Genomic DNA, 25,042 nt, shown 5'->3' with positions numbered 1-25,042 from the left:
GTTTAAAAAGTAATAAATTTTCATGGTGTTTTCATCAACTGAATTTGCACATTTGGCATAGAATCATCATGGATTTAATCAAAGTATGTACGTATTGTGCCCATTTAGTGTCAGTTACTAATGCATGCTGATAATGAAATAATGGCACTAACTGTAAACTAATTACACCAAAACAGTTATTGACAAAATGGAAACACAAAAGGGTGTATTTTTTTCATTTCTGTCAAATTCAAAAATGATTAGAAAAACAATTCAAGCCCTTAATCAACAAGAACTTCAACTCCACGCGGATATTTTCTGGTATCACTCAATGAAATAAATTGATCAATGCCAGGAATACTTTCTGCAAGACAGACAGATAGGAACAAAAGGCAATTACAAAATATAAGTGTATGTTGAAACATAACCTGTACACTTGCTTTATGGAAATCCATTCGACAATAACCATAAAGTTGTAATTTCATAAAATATCGCAGGCTCTAAGACGAATATTGAGCCCGGTCAAGGAATTCTTTCTTTTACCATTTCTTAAAAGAAAGTTTATGAACTAAGATATGTTTTAATAAGATGTTAGATGTGTAAAGAGAGAGACTAGATTTTCGTTGGAATGTACCAGCAGTCAGCAGAAGACTCCACGAACTGATTATGCTGCATGCATGCAATATTTAGCTTTATGTTTTCAGAAATGTACACAGAAGAGACAGTGACATGGAAAGAGTGTGCATCATACAAATTGTTACCTCTGATGGAATCCATCAATTACTCCATATTGTTCAAATTAATTCCCACGAGTATTAAACAGAAAAAAGTAGATGGGGCAAAAAACACATAGACAAGCACAAGGGATTAATGTCAAACAACGAGAATATTGAACATATCAACGAAATAGAAATGGCTCGACAAAAGGTTCATACAGCTTTGAGAAATTCCCTCTCTCGAACATATTTTGAATCGCGGTATGTTGTTGCATAGGTTGACCTGTAAAAATTTTGGGAGAAAGCATTCAATACAAATTCATACACGCAACTCATGCAGTTGGTGCTAATCAAGGGAAGCCCATGGATCGTGGATGCTCATAAGCACTCAAAGAAGCAGAGACAAGAAAAAAGGATAATTCTGCAGACCACAGGGCTTAAATCCATGTAAATTAACAACAAATCACGACATCTTTTTTAGTATCAATTATCAATGACAAAGTTACTCCGTTATAACAAGGTCCAACTGAAGCCGATCAATTTGAGCTGCTCCAAGATGTCTGTCAGGCGTCATATTATAATCCCCAGTGTACACTATAGCAGCATCTCTGACTTTTGCATAAAACATCGCCGCCCCAAGAACCTGAGAAGCACGTTTAAAGATCAATGACTCAATCATCTAATTTTGTAGAATCAAATGGACTTTATGGACAAGGGAAGCATCTAATCAACAGAAACACATTTTCCCAGTAAATATTGTTATGACGACCGATGCAGGGATTATTAGTGCTGTTTAAGACATAGTGGGCTCCAAAATTAGATGAGCACGTACCTAGTTTCCATTGATTTTAACTGTTTACTTCAGTGAATTGCCACACAATGTTTACAAAATTTTATGTTCGAATGATTGGTATCTTTTGGGCTTCACTTATTTAACAATTATAAACATAAAATATAAAGGACCGAAGGAACAGAATGCTTACACTTAAATATGTTAATCTTGTTGCAGATAACATTTTTTTCAGTTTTTTGGTTTGCAAGGGGCGTGGAACCAAACTGAACTGAATGAAACCAAACAAAATTTAGAAATTTACAGATCCAATTTATTGTTAGGTTTCAGTTTGATCCATGTTCATATGCGTAATGTGGAGCTTCATAGAAATCCAAATCCATTTTTGATCAAATCCTCTTTTTTTAAAGAAGAAGAAGAAGAAGAAAGGATTTCACTGACGGTGCATAAGATGATTCTGTACAACAAAATCGATACGACGTGGTATCAAGTCTACAAAACCCATGTTAGTTCCCAAGTAAAGCCCTTCAGAAGCTAAAAAAGTGTCACTTGGTTAGCCTGCCGCAGACAATAGTTAACACCTTTCTGCATTATTTACTAAAACAGTGATCTCGTTATTGCCTATTCTAGTAAAACCACCCATAACAACCATCGTTACCCATTGGTCCTTAACGCGTATTCTCAAAATCCCTATATCTACAGCTGTAGCAATCCGGGCATGCCACACTCGTGACCACCCCAAGCTAATTTCTTCAAGAGTAGCCTCCATGGCATATGATGAAAATTTCCCAACAACCTTTATCACATTAACTGCATCCATCTCTAATGTCCACGGTAGCTGAATCAGTTGAAGAGCTGCTTTGACTCCTTCCCAAACCACAAAGATGTCTGCCGGATAAGGAGAGTAACAACTTGGGAAGCACCATATCAACACAAATAACACCACCCCCTTTTCATCCCTCCCCACTATTCCCACCCCAAAAATAAGCTAGTCCTCTTGAAAAGCTCGATTGACCTTAAGTTTCAATTCGCCACAGCCTGGAGAGGTGGACACCAAGTTGCAAATGTCACTATGTGAGTGATGACAGGTGGTTAGGAGGTCCACAGCTTGATAAAAAAATGTCTCCGCAACTGGTATACTTGAACCAATACGTTAGTTCCCTCTTTGCGCCTACAATTAAATACCAAATGATCACGTGCAATCCACAAACTCCATGACATCGTAGCAAAAGTGCCGAGATTTGCTTCCCAGCAAAACAAATCCATAAAAGTGTTGCTACCAAATCACGCTAATAGATGCCACATAGAGGATAGTTGCCATAAAGTTCTGCTGCCTTACATTTCTACATTGCATGATAGACATCTTCAAGGGCTTTGTGAGACACCACACAAAACAAGTATAACACATGCAGGGATAGCATTATATAAAGCCCTCGGAGCATGAATTTTAATATTGTTGGGAACAACTAGATTCTGCAGTTTGTCAAAACACTTGATGCCCCACCATGCAAACCATTACTCCCTTCCACCTATGGCTTCATGGCTAGATGGTAACCAGATTCAATAGTATATTCTCCATTTGAGATATAATGACTTCCGAGTTTATCAATACCAGTCATATTTTCCGAGGGAATCAGCTGCAACTCGGCATGATCAACATTCCAAAAGAGACTTTGCATCAAAACCCAGTTCCATTGGCCTTCTGGTGTAATCAAGTCACTCATATGCATTTGGTTACATTGTGGGGAAGGAACTGCACAGGGAGAAACAGCTGTGGCCATATAAGTCACGGGTCCTGGAAAACACGTACCAGAGTTCCTGAAGCAATATGTCAAGGGCTCGACCGATAAAGACATAGTTTACTACAAGGCACGCACACATGGGAAGTTCAAGGAAGGCAACAAGAGTTTAGAATCATGGAGTCTTGAAGTTTTGGAGTCATGGGAGTCTTCAACAAGAAGTTTTAGAGTCTGGAGTCTTCAAGTTTTGGACTAATGGGAGTCTTGCTTTCGTTACGTTTGAATTTTAGGGCTTTGGTTTATCATGTTTTTCTTTATCTTAGGTTTCTTTGGTCTTATCTCGTTTGTTTATTCAGTCCATAGAGTATGAGGAGTCTATATTTTATTTTTTTTAAAATAGGGCTATTGGTAACAAATAATAACTTGATAATATTTCCATAATCAAGGGTTATGAGATCGTGGGGTTCTCTTCAACGAGCCCCAAACGTTGTTCACGATAGGCAAACAAGGTGAAACACTGCTAAGTCTATACTATAAAGGTCTTGGCTTGGTCACTCCTTCGTTGGTTGTTTTCCCAAGCACCCGGAGATCACTGATCATCACAACCGATCAATCTCGAGACCTTTACCCAATCCTACTCACGAAGTTATAACAAACTGGCATCAGAGACCGGCGTTATAGGGGAATCATCAATTTTCCAAAAGCAATTTGACAAATTCGTGATGTATGAGTATGAGGACATGGCTCGCCTTGAGCGAAGTCAGGCGATGCTGCAGGCCCAGGTCAAAGCACTTTCTATAGACCGGTCCACTGAAAATTCCTACACTAAGGGCAGCGTCGGCAACAACCGCAAAGATCCAAATCAGAATACTAATGAGCACGCCAACAAGAATTCGAGCAAAACATCCTTGTTCGTGCCACGATTCTCTAAATTAGATTTTTCTTATAGAACCGAGCGCTTGCCGCTTCACCAAAAGCTATAACTGATGGTAATGATGCAACTCAAATCTTTTAAACCGCACATCAGCCCAAACATAATAGTTCGATCGCTCTACCAGCAGGGACAATTGTTGCACCCAACAATCTCTCTCTCAATCATCGCAGTCCTTGCAATCAATGAGAATCGAACTCATAGTCTTGACTCTGATACCAATTGTAGGACCGAGCGCTTGCCGCTTTACCAAAAGTCATAGCTGGCGGTAATGGTGTAACTCAAATCTTTTAAACGCCCAACAGCCCAAATGCCATAGTTCGATCGCTCTACCTGCAGGGACAATTATTGTACCCTAACATTCCTTGTTACAATGGAGAGATGGACGAAGTGGCTTTTGCCTCATATCATCTGGATGGTGAAGCCCAGTTATTGGTCCTCAAATCGGAACGGGAGCTTCCCAATGTCGCAAGGGATGAATTTTCCTCAGAATATAACCTGCGGTTTAGGCAGCCAATTTGCAGAAATACTTGGGAGAAACTGCAAAATTACGGCAGACTCGCTCTACAGACGAATATCAGCTTCGATTTGCGCAACTGATTACTTGCGCAGATCCCTCGACAAGCAAGCGGAGATTCAACTTTTTGTATCGGGGCTCCAAGATTACATCGCAGTTGAAGGTGAATTACACCAGCCCCATAATCTGTCAAAAGCAAGTTTGGCTCGCCTCTTTGAACAGCGAGGTGTACATAGACGCCCGAAATCTTCTAATACCACACGCCGCACCAGCAACCAGCAGTCTCGCCAACCTTTCTTCAAGGGACTTTCACGGGCAGAAATGGAGGAATGCTGCTCTCGGGGTCTTTGCCACAAAGGTTTATACCCCCCAACATCAGTGCAAAAATTGGAACCTATGGACGAATGGGTCACCGACCATGATGATCAACCAAAGGATTCCACCGATCTTGAGATCTCCATTCACGCAATTGCAGGGACCTGATGCATCCAAACGATGCAAGTGGTTGACCGCATCAAATAATACTACTTAAAAGTGCTAATTGATTCAGGAAGCACCCATTGTTTCCCGGATACATCTGCAGCTACATGTCTGGGTCTTCCAATCCATCAACGGACTGCCTCATGGGTTATTGTGGCAAACAGTAATAGGCTACTATGTACTGGGACATGCAAGGCTGTGCCGATTCACCTTGGAGGGTTTATGTTCTACGTGGATTTCTTTCTTATCCCCCTACGAGGTTTTGGGGCTGTCCTCAGCGTTAATTGGCTTCAAATTCTAAGGACGATCAATTGGGTCTTTACCTCCATGCAAATGGTTTTATGCAAAGATGACGTTCCAATCGAACTACATGGTGTGAAGGATGATTTAGCCGCAGTCCGAAACTGTTCGGCGGAGGTAGCGATACAGACACTACAAAATTACAAGATTTTGTTGGAGCAAGGGATAGATCTAATAGTTGTACGGCACTGCGGCCTTACAAATACCCACATGCATAGAAGGACGAGATCGAAAGACAATGCACGGACATGCTACGAGGAATTATTAGCCATAGCATGGCGCCGTTCTCCTCGCTTGTCCTCTTGGTGAAAAAATCCGATGGCTTTTGGAGGTTCTACTAGCATCCTCCAATGTCAACACCTATTTCTTAAATAACTAAATGTTTGTTGGCCTGCACTTCAGTAGCATACTTGGGCCACAATGTTTCCGAGTTAGGGGTTACAGTGGATGAATCAAAAATTGCAGCAATCAAGCAATGACCGCAGCTTGCCAAATGTCCGTGCCTTACGTGGACTTTTGGGGCTCACAGGCTATTACCGAAAATTAGTGAGAGATTATGGGCTGATTGCAGCACCACTTACTAATCCCCTTCGAAAGAATTTTTTTGCATGGATGATGGACCGAAGAGACCATGAAGGCTTTTTTGATTCCTTGAAAATGGCTATGACAGGTCTTACCCCAATGCTATCGAAGTCTCCTAGCTTATGGAAAGGAGCTTGTTGGCTTGGCCAAGACAGTCTGGCATTGGCATTCTTATTTTTGGGATCACGTCTTTGTTGTACGCACAGATCACTATAGCTTGAAGTTCTTATTAGAACAGCAAATCACCACGTCACCACAGCAAAATTGGGTCAGTAAATTGCTGGGCTATGACTTTCGAGTAGAGTACAAGGCAGGAAAATCAAACACTGTGGTGGACGCTCTCTCTCTCGGCCATGTGATGTGCTGGAGGGTTCATTACATGCCATCGCACTGCCTCAATGGGATTTTTTGGCGACTGGTAAGCATGAGCATGCCTCTTCTACGCCCATTCAAAAGCTATTGAAACAGTACAAGGACGGGTCACTTCGAGGAGCCTGGAGCTCAAGGGATGGGCTGTTGCTCTTCCAAAACAGAATCTGTCTCACACCCGACTCTTCGATCTTACACTCTCTTTTCCATGGTTCATGATGTCGGCCACGAGGGATATCAAAAGACCCTCCATCGTCTTGCTAGGAACTTCTATTGGCATGGCATTAAAAACGATGTTCAGGATTTTGTCGCTGCTTGTAACACTAGCCAACGCAATAAGGTGGAGCACCTGCGCACCTGCGCCCCTGCTGGGCGTCTACAACCCCTCCCGGTTCCTCATCAGATTTGAGTGGACATCTCCAAAGATTTTACCCACCTTCAATGCCAAGAACTTAATTTTTGTTGTGGTGGGTCGTCTTTCTAAATATGCTCATTTCACCACCTTGGCTCATCCATATACCGCTGTCTCTGATGCTCGGGCTTTTCTGAACACATCTTCAAGCTCCACGGCTTGCCAGAGACTATTGTGAGTGACAGGGATGTGACCTTCACAAGCGCCTTCTGGAAATAATTATTTCGGCTCCCAAGGGTCCAAATTATGCTTCGGCTCGGCTTGCCACCCTCAATATGGTGGGCAAACCGAAGCGGTGAATCGTGGTGGAAATGTACTTGAGGTGTTTCACCGGGGACTACCCCAAGAAATGGGCTTCTTGGCTTCCTTGGGCGGAGTATTATTATACACGAGTTTTCACTCTTCTCTTCGAGCTACACTTTTTGAGGTGGCGTATGGCCGAGCTCCTCCCCGTTTGCTTTCCTATTGTCTGAGCATGGCAAAGGTCGAGTCAGTGTATCTGGAATTACGGGATAGAGACAAGGTGTTGCTGCAACTTCGGGAACGCCTACTGCATGCCTAGAAACTAATGAAGAACTAGTGATGTCAATTTTTTCCCGAGGGTTCGAGGCCTCTTGGGGAAAACTCAAAGGGGCGGGTTTGGGGGATTTTTCCGTATGATTTAGGATGTGGGGAATTTTTAAAATACTCGAAACATATCGAGACGGGTGTGGTGATTACCCACCCTAATGATAATAATAATAATAATAATAATAATAATAATAATAATAATAATACGGACCTGTTATTGGTGGGCCTGGATCCAAACATCCCAATAGTCATAACCGTAAAAGAGTCTAGAAAGAGGGCAATAAATAAATATGTGAAGGAGGGGAGTTGGTAGACAATCGGTTCATTTTTCTTTATTGAGTGTCAACTAGCGTGGGCTAGGGACTAGCTTTGACTAGGGACAGAGATCATCTCTGAGTGTTTTATTTCTATTTTCAGTGTAGCACATCTCTTATTATATATATATATATATAAAACCGTGGTTTAACAATGATGATGATAATAAAGTGTAAACATTTTTTATTTATCAAATTTTATTAAATCTTGGAATAAGATATAAATATATTAAGAGGGTGTTTGGCAAAACTTATTAAAAACAACTTATAATCTCTAGGATCATATAAGTTGTTTTAGGAGCTTATAAACTATCAGGGCTTATTTTAAAAATAAGCTCTTAAATTATTTGGATGAACTTATTTTAAACAACTTAAAGATGTTGATGTGTTTGGTATTGTAAGATTTTTTTATTGTCAAAATTACCAAAAATGATATAATACTATAAAAGTAACGTAAATAATAATATATATACAACATTAATAGTTTTAAATTAATCATAAATCATAAATTATAAAAATATATTTAAAATATAAAATTATTTTTAATTTTAAATTTAAAAATTTTGATAAATTATGTACAAAAAATGGGCAGAGGTCATGATGAAAATTTAATAAAATATATAAGGATAATATGGAAAAGTAAAATATCAAAATAAGATCTTTTTTAAAAAAGTAGGGTCGAATCTATTATTTTAAAAACAGCTTATAAGCTGTCAAATAACTTATTTTGACAGCTTATAAGTTGTTTGAAAAAAAAATTACCAAACAAATTTAAAGAGTTTATAACTCTAAAACAGCTTATAAGTGGTTTTCAAGAGCTTATAAGCTCTGCCAAACACCCTCTAAATATAAAATTAAAAGTTAATAATATTCATTAGTTTATATTATTTTATGAATACATATAATACATTCGTTTATGACAAAATACATTTTATAATATAAAAATAAAAATATTTTTTGAACTTCATTCATGTTACGTAGACATAAATAAACTATTAAGATTAATTTATGTATGTTTTATTATTTATTTTCAGAAATTTATGAAAAAATATATTCTTACTAAAATTTTGATATATAATATTTTATTTTAAAATAAAAATTTTGATTGGTAGTGATTTTTCTTATTTAAGATATTGTAATTAATTTTATAACAATAAATAGTTACACAAAAATACTTTATATATTTTTAATAAAATTGAATAATTTTTTTACATTTTTATATAATAAAATAAAATTTACTAATATTTTATGTATTTTTTAATATAATTACTAATATTATATATATTTTTACATATTCGGGTATGAAGACGAGAATGAAGAGTTAGTCGTCGCGGATATGGGGATGGAAAATCCCCAATTAGCAATAACGGGGATCGGAACAGGGATGGGTTGCCACCCCTGCCCCGTCGTGTCCCATTGTATGACCATATGAAGAACGCCTACGAAGCATCCAATCGCGAAGTTAGTTTTGAAGTTTGGGACTTAATTTTTCTAAAGCTGCATGCATCCCTATCGCCAACTTAGCCTGGCATATTGCAACAACATGAATCCTTCACCTCGCCTTATGGGCCCTTCTGGGTTATTGCCTGTATCGGCGGTGCAGCATATAAGCTTCAACTTCCAGAGTCCTCGAAGCTTCACCCCTTCTTTCATGTGTCGTGCTTGAAGGAATTCACTGGCCAACAAGCTAAGGTGTCAACCCTACCACCCATCCATGAAGAGGAATTCCGCCCACTTCTGCAAGCTGTCCTCGAGACACGCACTCGTCAGGGTCGCACCGAAGTCTTAGTTCATTGGTTGGAGCTATCCCCAGCCGATGCTTCTTGAGGAGATGCTGTCACATTTGCAGCCCCACACCCGTCCTTCGTGTTCGAGGCCAAACACGAGTCTTTAGGGAGCGGTGATGTCATGGGCTCAGCCCATAAAAACATAGTTTAAAACGCACGCATATATGGGAAGTTCAAGTAAGGCAACAAGAAATTTTAGAGTCATGGAGTCTTGAAGTTTTGGAATCATGGGAGTCTTCAACAAGAAGTTTAGTCATGGAGTCTTGAAGTTTTGGAGTCATGGGAGTCTTGCTTTTGTTACGTTTGAATTTTAGGGCCTTGGATATCTTGTTTTGTTTTTATCTTAGTTTTGTTTAGTCTTCTCTTGTTCGTTTATTGAGTCCATAGAGTATAGGGAGTCTATCTTATATTTTTTTGTATAAATAGGGCTATTGGTGATGAATAATAACAACTTGATAATTTTTCCATAACCAAGGGTAATAAGAACGTGGGGTTCTCTTCAACGATCCCCAAACGTTGGTCACGATAGGCAAACAAGGTCGAAAGACTACTAAGCACGCAGAGATCACCGATCTACATGAGCGATCAATCTCTAGACGCATAACAAAATCCTACATGCGAAGTCATAACACAATATGCCACCAAAGGCCTTGAACCAAGTGTTCCCCAAAGAATACTACGACATGGGTAAGATGGATTATAACCTCCTCTAGCTTCCAAGAATGTAGAAGATGGATAGTATTTTTCCTTAAGAAAGCGAGCCGAAAAAGTATATAGGTGAGTAAGGAGACGCCAACTCTTCTTCGCAAGTAGAATCCCGAACCGAACCTCCCACAAGCCTTATGTCGGCAGAGAACACTTTGTTTCAACAAGTGTATCCGTGTTTTGTTGTTGTTTTAACTCCACCACAAGCATCATATCATCGATTCCAATTAGTGGCAAAGCGCTTGAGCAAGTTAAATACATTCATTGTATGTGTTGTAGTTGCTTGCGCCACAGCTAAATAAGAATCTCCTTACCACACACTGAAAATAGTTAATTTTTCCACCCCTACACCCAATGTCATGCCCATTATTTTACCCTATAAAAAATTCTTTCCTTGTTGGAATCGATTGTTTACTATTTGACACCCCTATGAGTTTTTACCTTTGAACATGGTACAAACAACTTGTGGAAGCTAATCTTAAAGTTACGATGATCAAAAGCTAGTAGCGTTCTAAATGGCGGCCGTCTAGCCGCGAGGCAGCCATCAACTGCACGGCCTTTGCCTTAGGCGGTCAAAGGTGAGCCGGGGTGGGCGAGGCGGTCAAAAGGCGACAATTTTAATCCGCCTAATTATTAACACATTATCCACTTTCTATTCGAAACATAATAGTCCACTCAATCAACCACATTTAATTCATGCATATATTACATGGTTATATATAATTATTTACGAAAAATAAAAAATAGCGAAAAAAATTCAACCGCCTAGGCACTCTAGGCGACCAAGACTGTAGGTGGTCACTGACCGCCCCGCCACTGCCTATGCCTACCGCCATTTACAACAATGGAAGCTACTGAGGGCAGATGTCAATTGGTTGAGTGGACATCGAACGAACTGAACAAACTCAAGGTGACAATAAAAATCTAGAGCCTACACAGAGCACAGACATCATCTAGGTTTTGCATGCAGTGGGTTCCAGTAATAGTATTATAAACCATAATTTTGTTTTTTTGTTTCAATCAATTTAGACCAACCATCTGATTAGGACGAAACGTTTTTGCGATAAGAAACTAAATAGACCAAAAATAAAACAAATTATTATTTGTTTAGTTAGTTTTAGGCTAAATTTTTTATTTTGGCAGAGCCCCAATCTATGATAATAAACTTTGAACATAAAAATAGCTTGGAGGAAAAATTTTAAAAGCTTACATGCCCAGCATAGTATGCACGGATCTGGAGATCTTCATCAACCTGAATAGTTTGCTTCAGATCCACTGCAGTGACTGCATCACAAATATTTTATTTAGAAAGCACAAACGAGTTCAAACACCTTAGTGAGATGATTAATACAATGACGAAAATGCCATGAACAATACAATGTTTCCGCAATCTAGTGCCAATTTCCAAATTCCCCAAATATAACCACCATAATTGTTTATTGACCCTAAACCTTGGCCAGAATGCCCCTCAGTTTATTGTGTCGGTTAGGAGTAAAACTCAAAATCATGCTAGAAACTCTAGCAAAAATAGTTCAGAGTTTGTGTTAAATTGGATTTAGGGAGAAGATATAAAATTCACATTAATATAAAATACAAAAGCTGATTAATAGCTTTCAGAAATTTAAAAGTAAAAGAAAATCTTTATTAGGAGTGGTCAATTAGCTCAGCAGCTTGGTTTACAGTTGATGCAAGAAGATCATTTCTAAAACATAAGCATAATCTTCAAAAGCAGCACTAGTATTTTTTACTTAGATTGATTTGGCTGAGGCCTGTAAAATGAAAAGACAAGTTAGTGACTCGATTGTTTGCAATAATCATTTATAGATTTGTATAATTTCTAGGTGAAAACAAAATCAGGCTATTAAACCAACTTACCCCAAATTTCCATGATTAAACTGGATATTGAATGTTAAATTTTCTGGAAAAAAAAAAGAAAGAAAGGCTCCGTAATAAGAGAGGATCAAAGCATATTTGGATTGGACCAATCAATCATTCCACAACCACGTATGTAAAGCCTAATAAAAAGAATAACGAAGGGGAAACGTTCATTCCTAATAGTTAAACTTGGGCTTAGAGGGGCTTAACGAGTTGGGTTTGACAAGCAAACATCAAATAGTCCAAACCCACCAATACTCAAAGTTTATAATATGAGAGCCCACAAAGAGAGAGGGGGAGAGAAAACACATGCACATAATAAAAAGGGGAGAGGGAATCAGTAAAGGGGCATGAAAGGATTTTGTTACAGAATTTTGCTAGCTTAGCTAGGGAAGAGGAGAGATTTGTATTTCTGTCTGATAAATTCACCTTGTTTCTTGGAGTCAATTTCCACCAACGGGGATTGGTCATATAATTGTGCATTACCCAAGGTTCTAAAATTCGTCACGCGCTAGTTGGGTGGTAGACTAGCGCATAGCGCCTAGGCAGAGACTAGGCGGCTTCCACGGTAAGCAGAAATTGAAGCGTTAATCTGACATTATCAATTGTATTATGCAGTTAACACACACACACCCTACGTCCATACAAAATGATTTTTCCCCCTTGGTTCGAAAGTTATGGCAACAGAAAATTGAAAATTGATAATTGAAAGATGAAGATGAGGTTTGGTGTTAGGGCAAGCCAACAAACAGGTTTTTTTGTTGGATGTTAATTTAGGGCCTATAAACTTGGGTGTTGTTAAATACCAACACAAAAAACAATATGTTTAAAAGTTTTTTAAAAAAATTACCTTTGACTTTTTTTAAATTGGCCTTTTAAATTAAAAGCTCAAACTGAAAGCCTTCCTCGGCGCCTAGGTTGGCCCATTAGCACTTTTTTAGAACACTGGTGTTACCTTTCTTTCATTGAATATCAAATGGACAAGCTCAAATTGTGTTCCTTCCGTGATTATTCTACTATTGAATTTTGAACCCTATCTAATACTGTTCTTAGTTATTGCAAGTGAGCATGTTAACTAGGAAGATAATGCATCCCTCAACACAATTTTTTTTTTTGTTATGTTGTATTGATGGCATGAACCCTAATACCCTATCAACTCACCTTTCCGACATTCACCAATAGAAATAGTTCCATATAAACTGTTCAATTTCAACAGTGGTCAGGCCCACAGGTTCACAATAACATGATGGGAAAAGACAATGAAATACTGGGATAAGAGGTAAATAAACTAGTCTAAAACCTTTTTGGGCCATATTACTGGTGTTTAAGTGGTATGAATTTAAAAAATCTACTGAATCAGGTGACAAAAGGTTTGTGTATAATTCAATGTGTAAGATTATAATGAAACTATGCCAACTTCTTGAAATTTAGATCTTTGTCTGATTTCTTACAGAGTTGGAGATCGGAGAAAAAACTGTTTGGTTTTGTTAACCAAATTGTTACCTTAAAGGAAGATCCTAGAGAAATAGAATGCAAAACAGGAAAATACAATACGAAGTTTCTTCAGAGCGAGAGAGACAGAGGCGGCTAAATAATTCCTAAAGTATATAGCCTCAAAGTAGTAAAAGAAAAAACGCAAAACCATCAAGCTGCATGAAAGGTGAAAGAAACAAATAACAAATTGAGAAGGTCCTTACTCATACCTTTGTTCATACATTCAGCAATATGATCGGAACTAAACTGCTCTTCCTCTCCCCTTCTATCAACCATCACCTTCCGATAATCCTGAAGCATTAGTGGAGCTAATGCTTTTGTTGGATACTAGAGTGAAATTAATCCAGAGGTGAGAGGATCATCCAAATATATTCAGGTTGATCAGCAAAACCAATATACCATCAAAATCATAAAAATGGGATTCAAGTATACAACAATAAACTTCAAACATCTTGAGTTATATTGCTAACAGAAATTATCATGCCGTATATTCAATAAATATTCAGTAAAAAATACTCCAGCCGAGAAAATTAAGAATGCAAAACTGCAAAAACAAAAGTATTCAGATTAACATAATCCATAATGAATTCACTTAGGAAATTAGCAAGCAGACAGATAATACGATAACAAGAACAATAAAAGAATTGATTAGAAACTCGGAACGCAGAATATCTCACCAATGACCATATGGGATGGATATCCTAAGAATCCTAACAAGAAACAAAAGAGCAAACCTGAAAACTACTGTGGTTAAAAGCTGCATCAAATTTCAAAACATTCATTCCGATACGCAAGTTTGTAGGATACACGAAACTTTTATAAAGCACATAAAGCAAGACACATGTACCGTCATGTAAATGGGGCCATTGTACCCACAAACTTCAGTAAAGTACGGGAGGGCTCCGATATGATCCAAGTGGAAGTGTGTAATAATAATGCATGCAAGTGAACCATTGTAATCACCAGACTCTGAAATTAAAGAGAAGTCTGGATACCGACGGTGGTCTAAGTATCCCATATGCATTCCACAATCAAACATTATTTGCTTCCCGTTTATTCTCACGACCACGCAGCTCTTCCCCACTTCTTGTCCCGCGCCTACAACCAAATATTCAGTAAAACCAGTAAAAATACACCCCAAAAAAAAGCGTAAAGAATCCAGTAAAAATCCCCTGCGGCAATTCATCGAGCACATGGTGGGAATCATAGACAAACTGTAAACAAAGAGCATAAAAACTTTCCTGACCATAATTCTACACAATGGGGAAAAGGGACTCTAGTTTTACCTAAAATCAGACATTCGATAGCCATGATTGCTGCTTTTGTGCGGACGAAAAGGTTTATTAGGATTCCTGGGGGTGGCGGGTACCTCAGGTTTGAAATCTCAGCAGATACTGAACAGTTGTTTGCATAAGATATGGGCTATCTAATTGGGCTGAAACTAGAGAGGTTATACGGGCGGCCCACCAATCAAAGAGGGTTGGAAAACCCGGTCAAAGATTGTTAAAAACAAAATAGAAGAAAGATGATATACATATCGACTTTATATTAAAGCCTGAATAGTGAAGAATGGGCCAGTTTCCGCCCTGTAGTAGGTGAAAATGATTCCATATTTCATGTAAAAGTGAAATAAAAGCTAAGAGCAACCACATCAGGTTTCTTAAAATACAATTTTACCTTCAATTTTAGATTTTGCACTAAAAAATCTTCTGCATCAGCTACCCTACCCATTCCCTAAATATACATTTTATGAACAGTGAATCCATAAAATTGAAGAATGAGATCCATTCTCTAAATAATAAAATATTATTTTTCTCTCCTCCGTCTCATTTCTCATTTCCCCCTTTTTTCATGCTTCTTCTTCCCTCTCAAACTTCAACCCTCATTTCTTTCTCTTTTCTCAAAAAAATTTTCTCTGTTTTAACAACAAATCTGTTGAATATTTACGGGTGCCGGACTCTTGGCCATTCTTGTAGCTTTGACATCATCGATTGGGCCTTCTCTTTGTTTTAGTAAGATATGTAAAAAACCATCATTTCTAATTTTTCAATACATCATTTGTCTTCTTGCAGATTGATCTTGTTATAAATATTTGGCATAGTTGTGTCTTTTCTATTTTCCTATATGGGATTTTATATTTATTTATTTTGAGTTTCTTTAGAATGAGTTGAATATTCTTGCCAATGTTTTTGGAACCGGACCGGCCGGTTCGACCGGAACCAGTCAATTCTTCGGTTCGAAAAGACTCCAAGAACCGAAAAATTGGTCCAACCGGTCAGAACCGGTCAAAAACCGGTTGGACCGGCCAAGAACCGGAAAATCGGTTCAACTGGTTTTTTGAATTTTTTTTGAATTTTTTTTAAATTTAATTTTTTTATTTTTAAAACTTTAAATTTAATATTTATATATATATATACATTATTATTTAGAACTTTTACTTCATTTAAAAAATTATTTTAATAATTATTATTTTTTTAAATTAAATAATTTCTTATTTAAATAATTTATAACTATAATTGTTATTTTGAATATATTTACATATTTATTTAGCTTTCAAATTATGTTAAATATATTTTTTTTGTCTATTTATATAATTTCGGAGTTTTTAAATTTCAAAATATATTATTTATTATATTAAATTATATAAACGGTTTTCCGGTTCGACCATCTGGTTAAAACGGTCTGACCGATTGGACCATTTTTTTAGGTAGACCGATTCGATCACCGGTCCGGTTATGAAAACACTGATTCTTGCTCCTCTTAATTCTTATTTTATATTTCTGAAATACAAGTTTTGGACTACTATGGTTAGTTTAGGTTATATGACTTTATTTAATGATAATTATTATTGGGGTGTACAAAATTTTGTTGAAATGAGATATTTATAAGAAAATATTATTTTGAGAGAGAGAGGGTCCAAGATATTGGTATGAGAGTTCTTTTTTAGACATATTTGAGTTTAGAGTGCACTGGTGTTTTTGGTTGTGATTCTTGATTGTAAATGAATTTGTATTTATTGATTATATGACAAATTTTTTTATTTGTTTAGCACAATGGATCCTCAAAGTGATGATATATTCTTCAGTCAACTTTTAGAAAATAGAGATGCAAACTTTCTAAATGATATCGTGACAGTTACTCCGAATCCTCAAAATACCACTGAAGGTACTAGTAAAAAAACTCAACGAGGTGTGAATTTCACTCGTGACGAAGACATAATATTAGTTAGTGGTTGGCTTAGTACAAGCTTAGATGCAATTGTTGGGAACGATAAAAAATCCACTACATTTTGGAGTAGGGTACATCAATACTACCATGAATGCAAGAAACCTAATTTTCAAGAACGAACCGTTCACTCACTAACGAATCGTTGGAGCATTATTCAACGTTCAGTGAATAAGTTTTGTGCTTGCTTGGCTCAAATGGAAAGTTTGCATCAAAGTGGTCATAATGAGAATGATAATGTATGCATTTGTTGGAATTAAGTAATTTTTTTATATGCAAACACTTTTTTTATTTTGTATGTTTTTAATTCCTGTAAAATTTTTATTCTTTGCAGATTAGGCTAGCCAAAACTAGCTACAAAGAGAATGAAAGTCATGAATTCATATTTGACCATTGTTGGGAAATATTAAGATTTCAACCAAAATGGATATTGCAGAAAGAAGAAGTGAAGGGGGAAAAAAAAAATTTGTGCTTCTCCTTCTAACCCAAAAACTATAAATTTGGGAGATGAAGACTCGTCCCCAATGTCCCCTCATTTGGAGAGACCCCAAGGCAGAAAGGATCAAAAAAATCAAGAGAAGAAAAAAAAAACATAGTGAAGAAAAAGCTACACAACTAGAAGCGGTGGTTGAGAGAATAACCAATGACAAGAAGCAACTCCATGATGAGAGATGGCCAAAATAGATATGTTGGCAGAACTTGAAAAGGAGAAGATTAAGCTTAAAACAAAAATTGAAAAAGAAAAAGTGAAGCAGGAAGACCGTTTAATCACGATGGCGGAGGAAGAAAAAAATGAAAAGATTATGTTGATGGATATTAGTGGATTGGATGAAATGCAACAAGAGTACATCATGAAACGTCGATTACAAATTCTTCAAAATATGAAGAATCGATATTTCAGATTCTTAATTTTGATTTTGTCTTTGTAATATATGATACCTTATTTTATTTTGGAATATATACTATTTTATTTTATTTTCGAACAACAATTGAAATGTTATTATGAAATTTAATATCAATGTTGGAATAATGTATCCATAAAACTCCACATATATTAAATTTCACTTGAACTCCACCCAAAACTCAACTAAATCTATAAAACTCGACCCAAATATAAAAAAACTCAACTCAAACTCGAACCAAACATAAAAACTCAACTCAACCCAAATATAAAACTCTACCCAGAACTCCACCCAAATATGATGCACATATAGTAAATTTCACTTGAACTCCACCCAAAACTCAACCCAAATATAAAACTCTACCCAAAACTCAACTCAATTAATAAAACTCAACCCAAATATAAAAAATTCAACTCAAACTCGACCCAAATATAAAAAATCAACTTATACTCGACCCATATCATCCGAATTTGAGTCATTTCAAGAACAGTCAAGTCACACAAAATTTTAGCAAAACCAACTTCAATTCAATGCAACAAAATACAACATAATAACATATTTTTTGTCAACATTGTTTCACTCTTCGCCTCGTAGCATCCATTGATGTTCGACAAGGTCAAATTGGAGTTGTGAATGAGTTTCTTTGTTTTTAATGATGTGATGACGTTGAAAAAAATCCACAAATTGTGTAGTGGGATGACGAGAAATTGGTTCTAGGTTTGTATCATCTACTTGGTCATAATCAAAGTACTATGCCCTAAGGTAGGAATTTCTCTCATTCTCAACAATCATGTTATGCAATATTACGCAGGCCATCATAATATCTTTCAGTACAGCTTGACAAAAATATCGTGCTGGTCCCCGGACAATTGCAAAGCATGCCTGTAGAACTCCAAATGCTCGCTCGACATCCTTCCTCGCAGATTCTTGAGCTGATGCAAACAATTGCCTTTTACGACCTTGTGGTGCTGGAATTGTTTTGACAAATGTAGACCATGGAGGATGGATTCCGTCTGCAAGATAGTATCCCATGGTATAATCATGGTCATTGATTGAGTAGTTAACTTTAGGAGAACGACCTTCAGCAAGTTCTGTAAATATATTAGATCTTATGGTTCATGATTCTCCACATTTGTAAGAATTCGAAGAAATTGATCACGATTCATCCGAAACCTCTTCCTGAATATTTTAACAGGATATACTGGTGCATCAGCAAAGTAGTCATTAAAAAGACGTATGTGACCCTACAAAGGATTTATCCTAGTGAACTTTCAGCGTCGTGTGCCTGGAATGGTTTGTGATCATGGGCCTTCTTCATCAATCAATGAATCTTCAATTGAAAATGCAGTTACAATTGTTTCCAGCTCATCATCGGAATAAAGCATAGAGTCATAATTACGAAGGAAATGAGACATTTCTATAAACTATAGGAAAAATATATATTTGTAAGAGATTGATGATATAGATAGGTATTGATGGCATTGTAATTTGATTTTATACTAAAAAATATGTTCGTTTAAAAATGTAGTCGTTGGAATAATTTAATAAATATGGCCGTTGTAGGAATATAGTCGTTGGAATTGTTCTGAAAAATTATTAACAGAGATAATTAAAAAAAATATGAAGGAGAGTGAAAAAATCAATTAAAAAATAGAGATATGTTAAATTATAGGAAAGCTGATGTATTGTGTAATAAAAAGTGAATATCTAAATTTAATAAAGTGGCTCTTTTACCCAAAATTTTAGATTTTAGATAGAAAAGCTGATGTGGTTGATCTAAGATTCTATGTTCTAAAAATGACAAACTTCTTAGTAATTAAAAGGTCCTGAACGCAAATGGATGCTAACTTTAATATGGTGCTTTGACATTTTGATGGTGGTACTCAGTTTAACTATTGCTTGGATTGAATTGAGGATATTTTCTACTTTATCTTTTATTTTCTTTAGGTATAAATACCCGAATGAGCAAAAAATCATAAGGTTTATGCACTAGATTTGCTAGGATTCGGGTGGAGCGAGAAGGCAATTATTGAATACGATGCACTAGTATGGAGATCAAGTTGTGGATTTCTTGAACGAGATAGTCAGAGAACCCGTTGTATTAGTTGGAAACATGCAAATGTTTATTCCTTTTCCTTTCTTGCTGTTTTAAATGGTCATGTGAAGGATGTTGTCGTTGCACTTCATGCGGAAGAATCGTTGGGGTTGACACAATATTATTTAATTTGAGATCTATGTTGTTTTCTAGCTGATATAGCCTTTAATTTGGTTATTTTTGCCTATCCAATAGATTTGAATATTATTGTGATGACCTTTTTATTCATTTATGGACTGCATATAAGTAGAAAAGTGAGAGTGGCTGTACTAATTATCTCCCTGCATTAAAACTAATGGATTATGATATTCTTATTTAGTTTCTGAATTGATTGGTTTATTATCAAGTCCAATTTTAGTTTTTGCGCTTCCCCTTCCCTATTTTTATTTAGGGGCAGTTGAACTTGGCCACTTAATTACCTAATTATTGTCTCAGTCTAGGAGGATTTATAAACTTCGTATCAGCAGCCTCAATGCAAGATCAAGTTAAGGGGGTTATGTTGTTAAACACTACAAGACAATTTGATAGTGCCAATGATGCGACCGAAGAATCTGAAGAGACACTCTTGCAAAAGATTGTTTTAAAACCTCTAAAAGAATCTTTTCAACGTGTCTTCCTTCGATTTTTTGTTTTGGCAAGCCAAGCAACCAGTCCGCATTGAGTTTGTCTTGAAAAACGTATGTAAATTTGGCATTACTAACCCTTAAACATTCAACATATTTTCTATTGTTTCAATTTAAATTCCATAACTATTTTTTGCTTTAATGGAGACAATATGCATGTGATTTAGACATTAAGTTACTATGCCATTGAAATCGTGAAAGTATTGTCTAGATATGTTAGGTTGTGATTGGAAGAGTATGAACAATGGGTGGACTAAATTGTTAGGATCCAAGTCTTGAGGTGCTTGCCCAGGTTTGTAATGCATAGACCGATTCCTTTAATTTGATATTTTTTTTGTTTTGTTTGGTTTTCTGTTTCGTAACACTAGATTAAATGTCCAATTGTTCATGAAATTTGTCATCTTCTTGTGATTAGATTATGTAATGTTATGCTACTCCTCTATGAACCTGACACTTGTTTTGTTGTTTTGAATTACCTGAAGAATTTTACTTTGTTAGTATTAATATCAATTGGCAGACTGTATTTAATAAATCTGTGGTGGATTTCAAAATGAAAGGAAACAACCTATGTAGCATGGACACTCCTAAAAAAAATTGGCGTGTCGGACACGAAAACGACACACAAATATGCATCTCAGACACGACAAACACCGTGTCATTGACTTTTTTGAAGTTTGACCAGTCGAACACGACTAGGATACGACTAGGATATGGCTTAGGACACAGACGGGACATGTTTTCGGATACGTTTGGGTTCAATTGCGAAAAATTAAAAGTTTCAAGGGTTAAATTGAAAAGCAATAAATTTCTGAGGACTATTTAATGAATATATTAGAATGAATTGGGCTTAAAAAGCCCTAAATAGTACTTTCTTTGGTCTTTATTCTTCCGATTATTTCCTGCTCAGTGCTTTCGTTCTTTCCTCATCGTCCATCGATCATCACAAATTCCCAACACCACTCGCCGCTGCCCGCCTCTGCTCACCACTAGCTGTTGCTGCCCTCCAATTTCTGGCAAGTTTACTTTTATGCTTTTCCTTCTGTAATCATTGCTCAAATTTTTTTTTGCTTTTGGGAATTGTGTCTTTTTAATTATTATTTTTAGCAGAAAATTTAAAATGTTCAGCCTATTTTCCAATGGAATAACACTTATTTAATTTGTCACGCCAAAATAAAAATATTGTACAGTAGCCACTAGGCAGTAGGTTGTTAGAAAGTCTATTGATCGATATGTTTATGTTATTTTTAGCCTATTTGCCATGGAAAGTTTTCAAAATAAAACTGAAGAGGAGGATGTTGATGATTATTCTCCTTTTTGGAAATTTGTAACCAAGGTGTAAAAGGCAGTTTGAAGAGGAAATGTCACTTGGTCATGCACCATATGTACTAAATTGTGCAAAGGATCATATTCAAGGGTGAAAGCACACTATTAAAACAAAAAAAGCGCTGGAATTGCTGGTTGTATGATGGTTACAATGGGCCAAATGAAGCGTATGCAATAGCTTGTGGATGATGCAGAATTGAGAAAGAATAATTCTAAACCGAATGAAGTTTGTTTCCTTCTTCATCATCTGTATAATCAAACAGGGCTTCAAAATCCTCAATTAGCGGTCCTTTGCAAAGTGATGATCCAATAAAGAAGAGGAAAGTAACAATTGGTCCTCTTGAAAAAGCTTTTAACTTGAATGCCAGAGATGAGCTTCACTCTGAAATTGCGAGGTTGTTTTACACCGGGGGATTATCTTTCAACATTGCTAGAAATTCTCATTATGTTCGTGCTTTCAATTTGGCTACTCAACGAATGATTCCAGGTTATCTTCCACTTTGATACAATATATTGAGAACTTCACTTCTTCAAAAAGAAAAAGCTCATATTGAAAAGCTGTTGGAGCCAACAAAAACTGTTTGGAAACAAAAAAGAGTTAGTATTTGTAGTGTCAGGTGGTCGGATGTGCAAAGAAGACCGCTAATTAATATCATGGTCATGTGCCAGAATGGTCTTATGTTTTTTAAGGCGATAAATTGTGAAAGTGAGTACAAGGATAAAATTTTCATCTCTAAGTTGCTCATTAATGCCATAAATGAATTGGGACATCATAATTTTGTTCAAGTGGTCACTGATAATGCTCCTGTTTGCAAAGCTACTGGGTTACTCGTTGAGGCAAAGTGCCCACACATATTTTGGACTCCTTGTGTTGTGCACAAATTGAATCTTGTTTTGAAAAATATTTGTTCATCTACTGGCTCTCTACAAAACAAAAAAGCCTTTGATGGGTGCAAGTGGATAGCAGAAGTAGCAAATGATGCTTCTATGATAAAAAATTTTAATCATGAATCACAATATGAGATTATCGATTTTCAATGATAACTCAAACTTGAAGATGCTATCACTTGCGGATACTCTATTTGCTTCCAAGATCATTATTCTTAAAAGGTTCGGACAAATCAAGAAATGTCTTGAAAACATGTTGATTAGTGAAAGATAGGATCTGTACAAGGAGGATGACGTAGTGAAGGCCAGAGTAGTGAAGTACAAGATATTGGATTATCAATTTTGGAAAAATATTGATTATATACTTGTTTTCACAAGTCTGATTTATGAGATGCCAAGAAAAACAGACACTGATCAACGTTGTCTTCATTTAGTCTATGAGTGGTGGGATGAAATGATAGAGAAAATGAGAGTTGCTATCTCAAAGACATAGTGGAGATTCAAAATTTAATGAGGTTGTTCATAATATTCTTGTGGAGCGTGGAATAAAAGCAACACACCTCTACATTGTTTGGCGCATTTTTTGAATCCAAGGTAAAGCTTTAAAATATTTTAACTATCTAAGTTTTAGCAAATTAGAAATATTAGTTCATGAATGATGTTAAACTATCAATCTTTTTATATAGGGTATTATAGCCATGAGTGGCTCCAAGAATCTCCCAATTGTCTTCCTCCTCAAAGGGACATCGAAGTTTCAAGAGAAGAGAAAAAGTGCATTGAAAGATATTACTTCAATTCATCCGAACAAAGAAGTGTCAATGAGGAGTTTGCCTCTTTTTCAACTGTCATTGATGATTTTTTTGATAATGATGCAATGTGTGATCGAGGTTTGATGTCTTCAACTAAGTGGTGGGTTATCCATGGTGCTTCTGCACCAACTCTTCAAAGTTTAGCTTTAAAGCTACTTGGACCATGACAACCATATTCTTCTTATTGTTGTACGAGAAATTGGAGCACCTACAGTTTCATACACTCATTGAAGATGAACAAGATAATACCATAAAGAGCGGAAGATTTGGTGTATGTTCACTATAATCTTCGTCTTTTATCTAGGAGGAGTCCACATTATAGTGAAGGAGAAAATAAGATGTAGGATGTTGGAGCAGATGGATTTGATTCCATGGACATGTCACATGCATGGAGGTGCTATTATCCTTGAAATTGCCAATTTTTCTCTTGATGAAACTGAATTGGAGTCGGTCTTATTTACTGACGAAGGAGGTGTTGATGATGAGACCGATATGGATGTTTGATTTTTTTTTTACTTGTTTAAGGTAGATTTGGTGTTCTATATTTTGTTATGTTTATGTTTTCTTTGTAATGGATATTATTATTGATGAAATATGGTTTTTTATTCTAGGATATTTAATTTCTAATAATAATAATAAATTTATATATATATATATATAATATTTTTATATTATTTAATATTCGTCGTGTCCTAGCCATATCGTGTCTTATATTTTCAAAAATTTTCGTATTGTCGTATCCGTGTCGTGTCTGATATGATACTCGTACCCGTATCCATGCAACATAGGAAACAACTTTATGACATTTATTGGAATGAATCAATATTAATTTTCTATTGTTTATTCTCGCTTGAGATATGAATTCATCTTAGTCATTTAAGTTTCTGGTCACTACGTTTTCATCGAATTGTAAATTGAAGTAATTTCTAAATATTTCAGTCCTTGTTCGTGGATTCTTTCCAGTTATGTGTTTTATTTAGCTTCTAGTTACTTTCATTTTTTTTTCGGGTGCATGCTTGTAAAAACCTTGCACTTTTTATCTAGATCATGCTTTAGGCACTTGCAATAATATGTTTGTTAATTATATTGATCACAAAGATATGTGCAGGCGGTACGAGTGAATGATATTTTCGTTCATTATTAACCACAATAACAGGCTCAAATCAAGACTACATATTCCGACTCATTCAAGGTTTATTCTACTTCTTCTTGTGCTTAATGTTTGTGACACCATTGTTTGTGTTGTGATTATATTATAGATGAGACATATATATATATATATATATATGTGTGTGTGTGTGTGTGTGTGTGTGTGTGTGTGTATAGCATATTTTAATCATATATGTAATATTATTTTTTTGTGCACCTATGAAATTTCCTTTGATGTTTTCTCTTTCGATCTTCACTGGTATCTCATTATTTTAAGATTTATGCAAATTGTATGTTGGTTGAATGTAGTTTTATCATTCTTCTGCTGAAAATTGTTATCAAGGAAACAAATTTGGATAAACTCTTTTATGCACTAATTTGGAAATTATTAACCCTCCGGAATTTAAAATTGTGAATCAGGAAATTGCTATTATCAATTAATGTTTCTCTACTCTTTTCAAACACTAA

General features: G+C 36.1%; 2 protein-coding genes across 3 annotated transcripts in view; one reads left to right on the top strand and one right to left on the bottom strand.

Moving 5' to 3' along the window:
• LOC140881957 (cleavage and polyadenylation specificity factor subunit 3-II) overlaps positions 1 to 14,961 on the bottom strand; it is a 32,834-nt gene extending 17,873 nt beyond the window's left edge. Inside the window, exons 1-6 of one of the 2 annotated variants that reach the window (XM_073287646.1) lie at positions 14,847 to 14,961; positions 14,408 to 14,658; positions 13,770 to 13,887; positions 11,402 to 11,475; positions 1,202 to 1,338; positions 915 to 978 (exon numbers count right to left, since the gene is read on the bottom strand). In XM_073287646.1, the coding sequence (XP_073143747.1) occupies positions 915 to 978; positions 1,202 to 1,338; positions 11,402 to 11,475; positions 13,770 to 13,887; positions 14,408 to 14,658; positions 14,847 to 14,871 (669 nt within the window). In that variant the 5' untranslated portion in view covers positions 14,872 to 14,961. Of the gene's footprint in view, positions 1 to 914; positions 979 to 1,201; positions 1,339 to 11,401; positions 11,476 to 12,066; positions 12,110 to 13,769; positions 13,888 to 14,407; positions 14,659 to 14,846 lie in introns of those variants that run through there. The other variant, XM_073287647.1, reaches the window with a different exon arrangement.
• A 1,652-nt stretch (positions 14,962 to 16,613) lies between these two features.
• On the top strand, positions 16,614 to 17,269 carry LOC140879231 (glutathione S-transferase T3-like). The gene is made up of 2 exons (XM_073282905.1): positions 16,614 to 17,024; positions 17,120 to 17,269. Exons 1-2 carry the CDS (start codon positions 16,614 to 16,616, stop codon positions 17,267 to 17,269), a joined length of 561 nt encoding a protein of 186 aa, XP_073139006.1.
• The last annotated feature ends 7,773 nt before the right edge of the window (positions 17,270 to 25,042 follow it).

Source organism: Henckelia pumila, chromosome 2, assembly GCF_033568475.1.
Source record: "Henckelia pumila isolate YLH828 chromosome 2, ASM3356847v2, whole genome shotgun sequence".
NCBI lineage: Eukaryota > Viridiplantae > Streptophyta > Magnoliopsida > Lamiales > Gesneriaceae > Henckelia > Henckelia pumila.
The sequence above is the reverse complement of the archived record's forward strand: the minus strand, read 5'-3'. Positions and strand labels throughout refer to the sequence as shown.

Excerpts from the sequence above, each read along its gene's own strand:
- LOC140879231 (XM_073282905.1), top strand. The coding sequence starts at position 16,614 with ATGGATCCTCAAAGTGATGATATATTCTTCAGTCAACTTTTAGAAAAT. Across the intron at positions 17,025-17,119 it reads GTCATAATGAGAATGATAAT|ATTAGGCTAGCCAAAACTAG; the intron begins GTATGCATTTGT and ends TATTCTTTGCAG.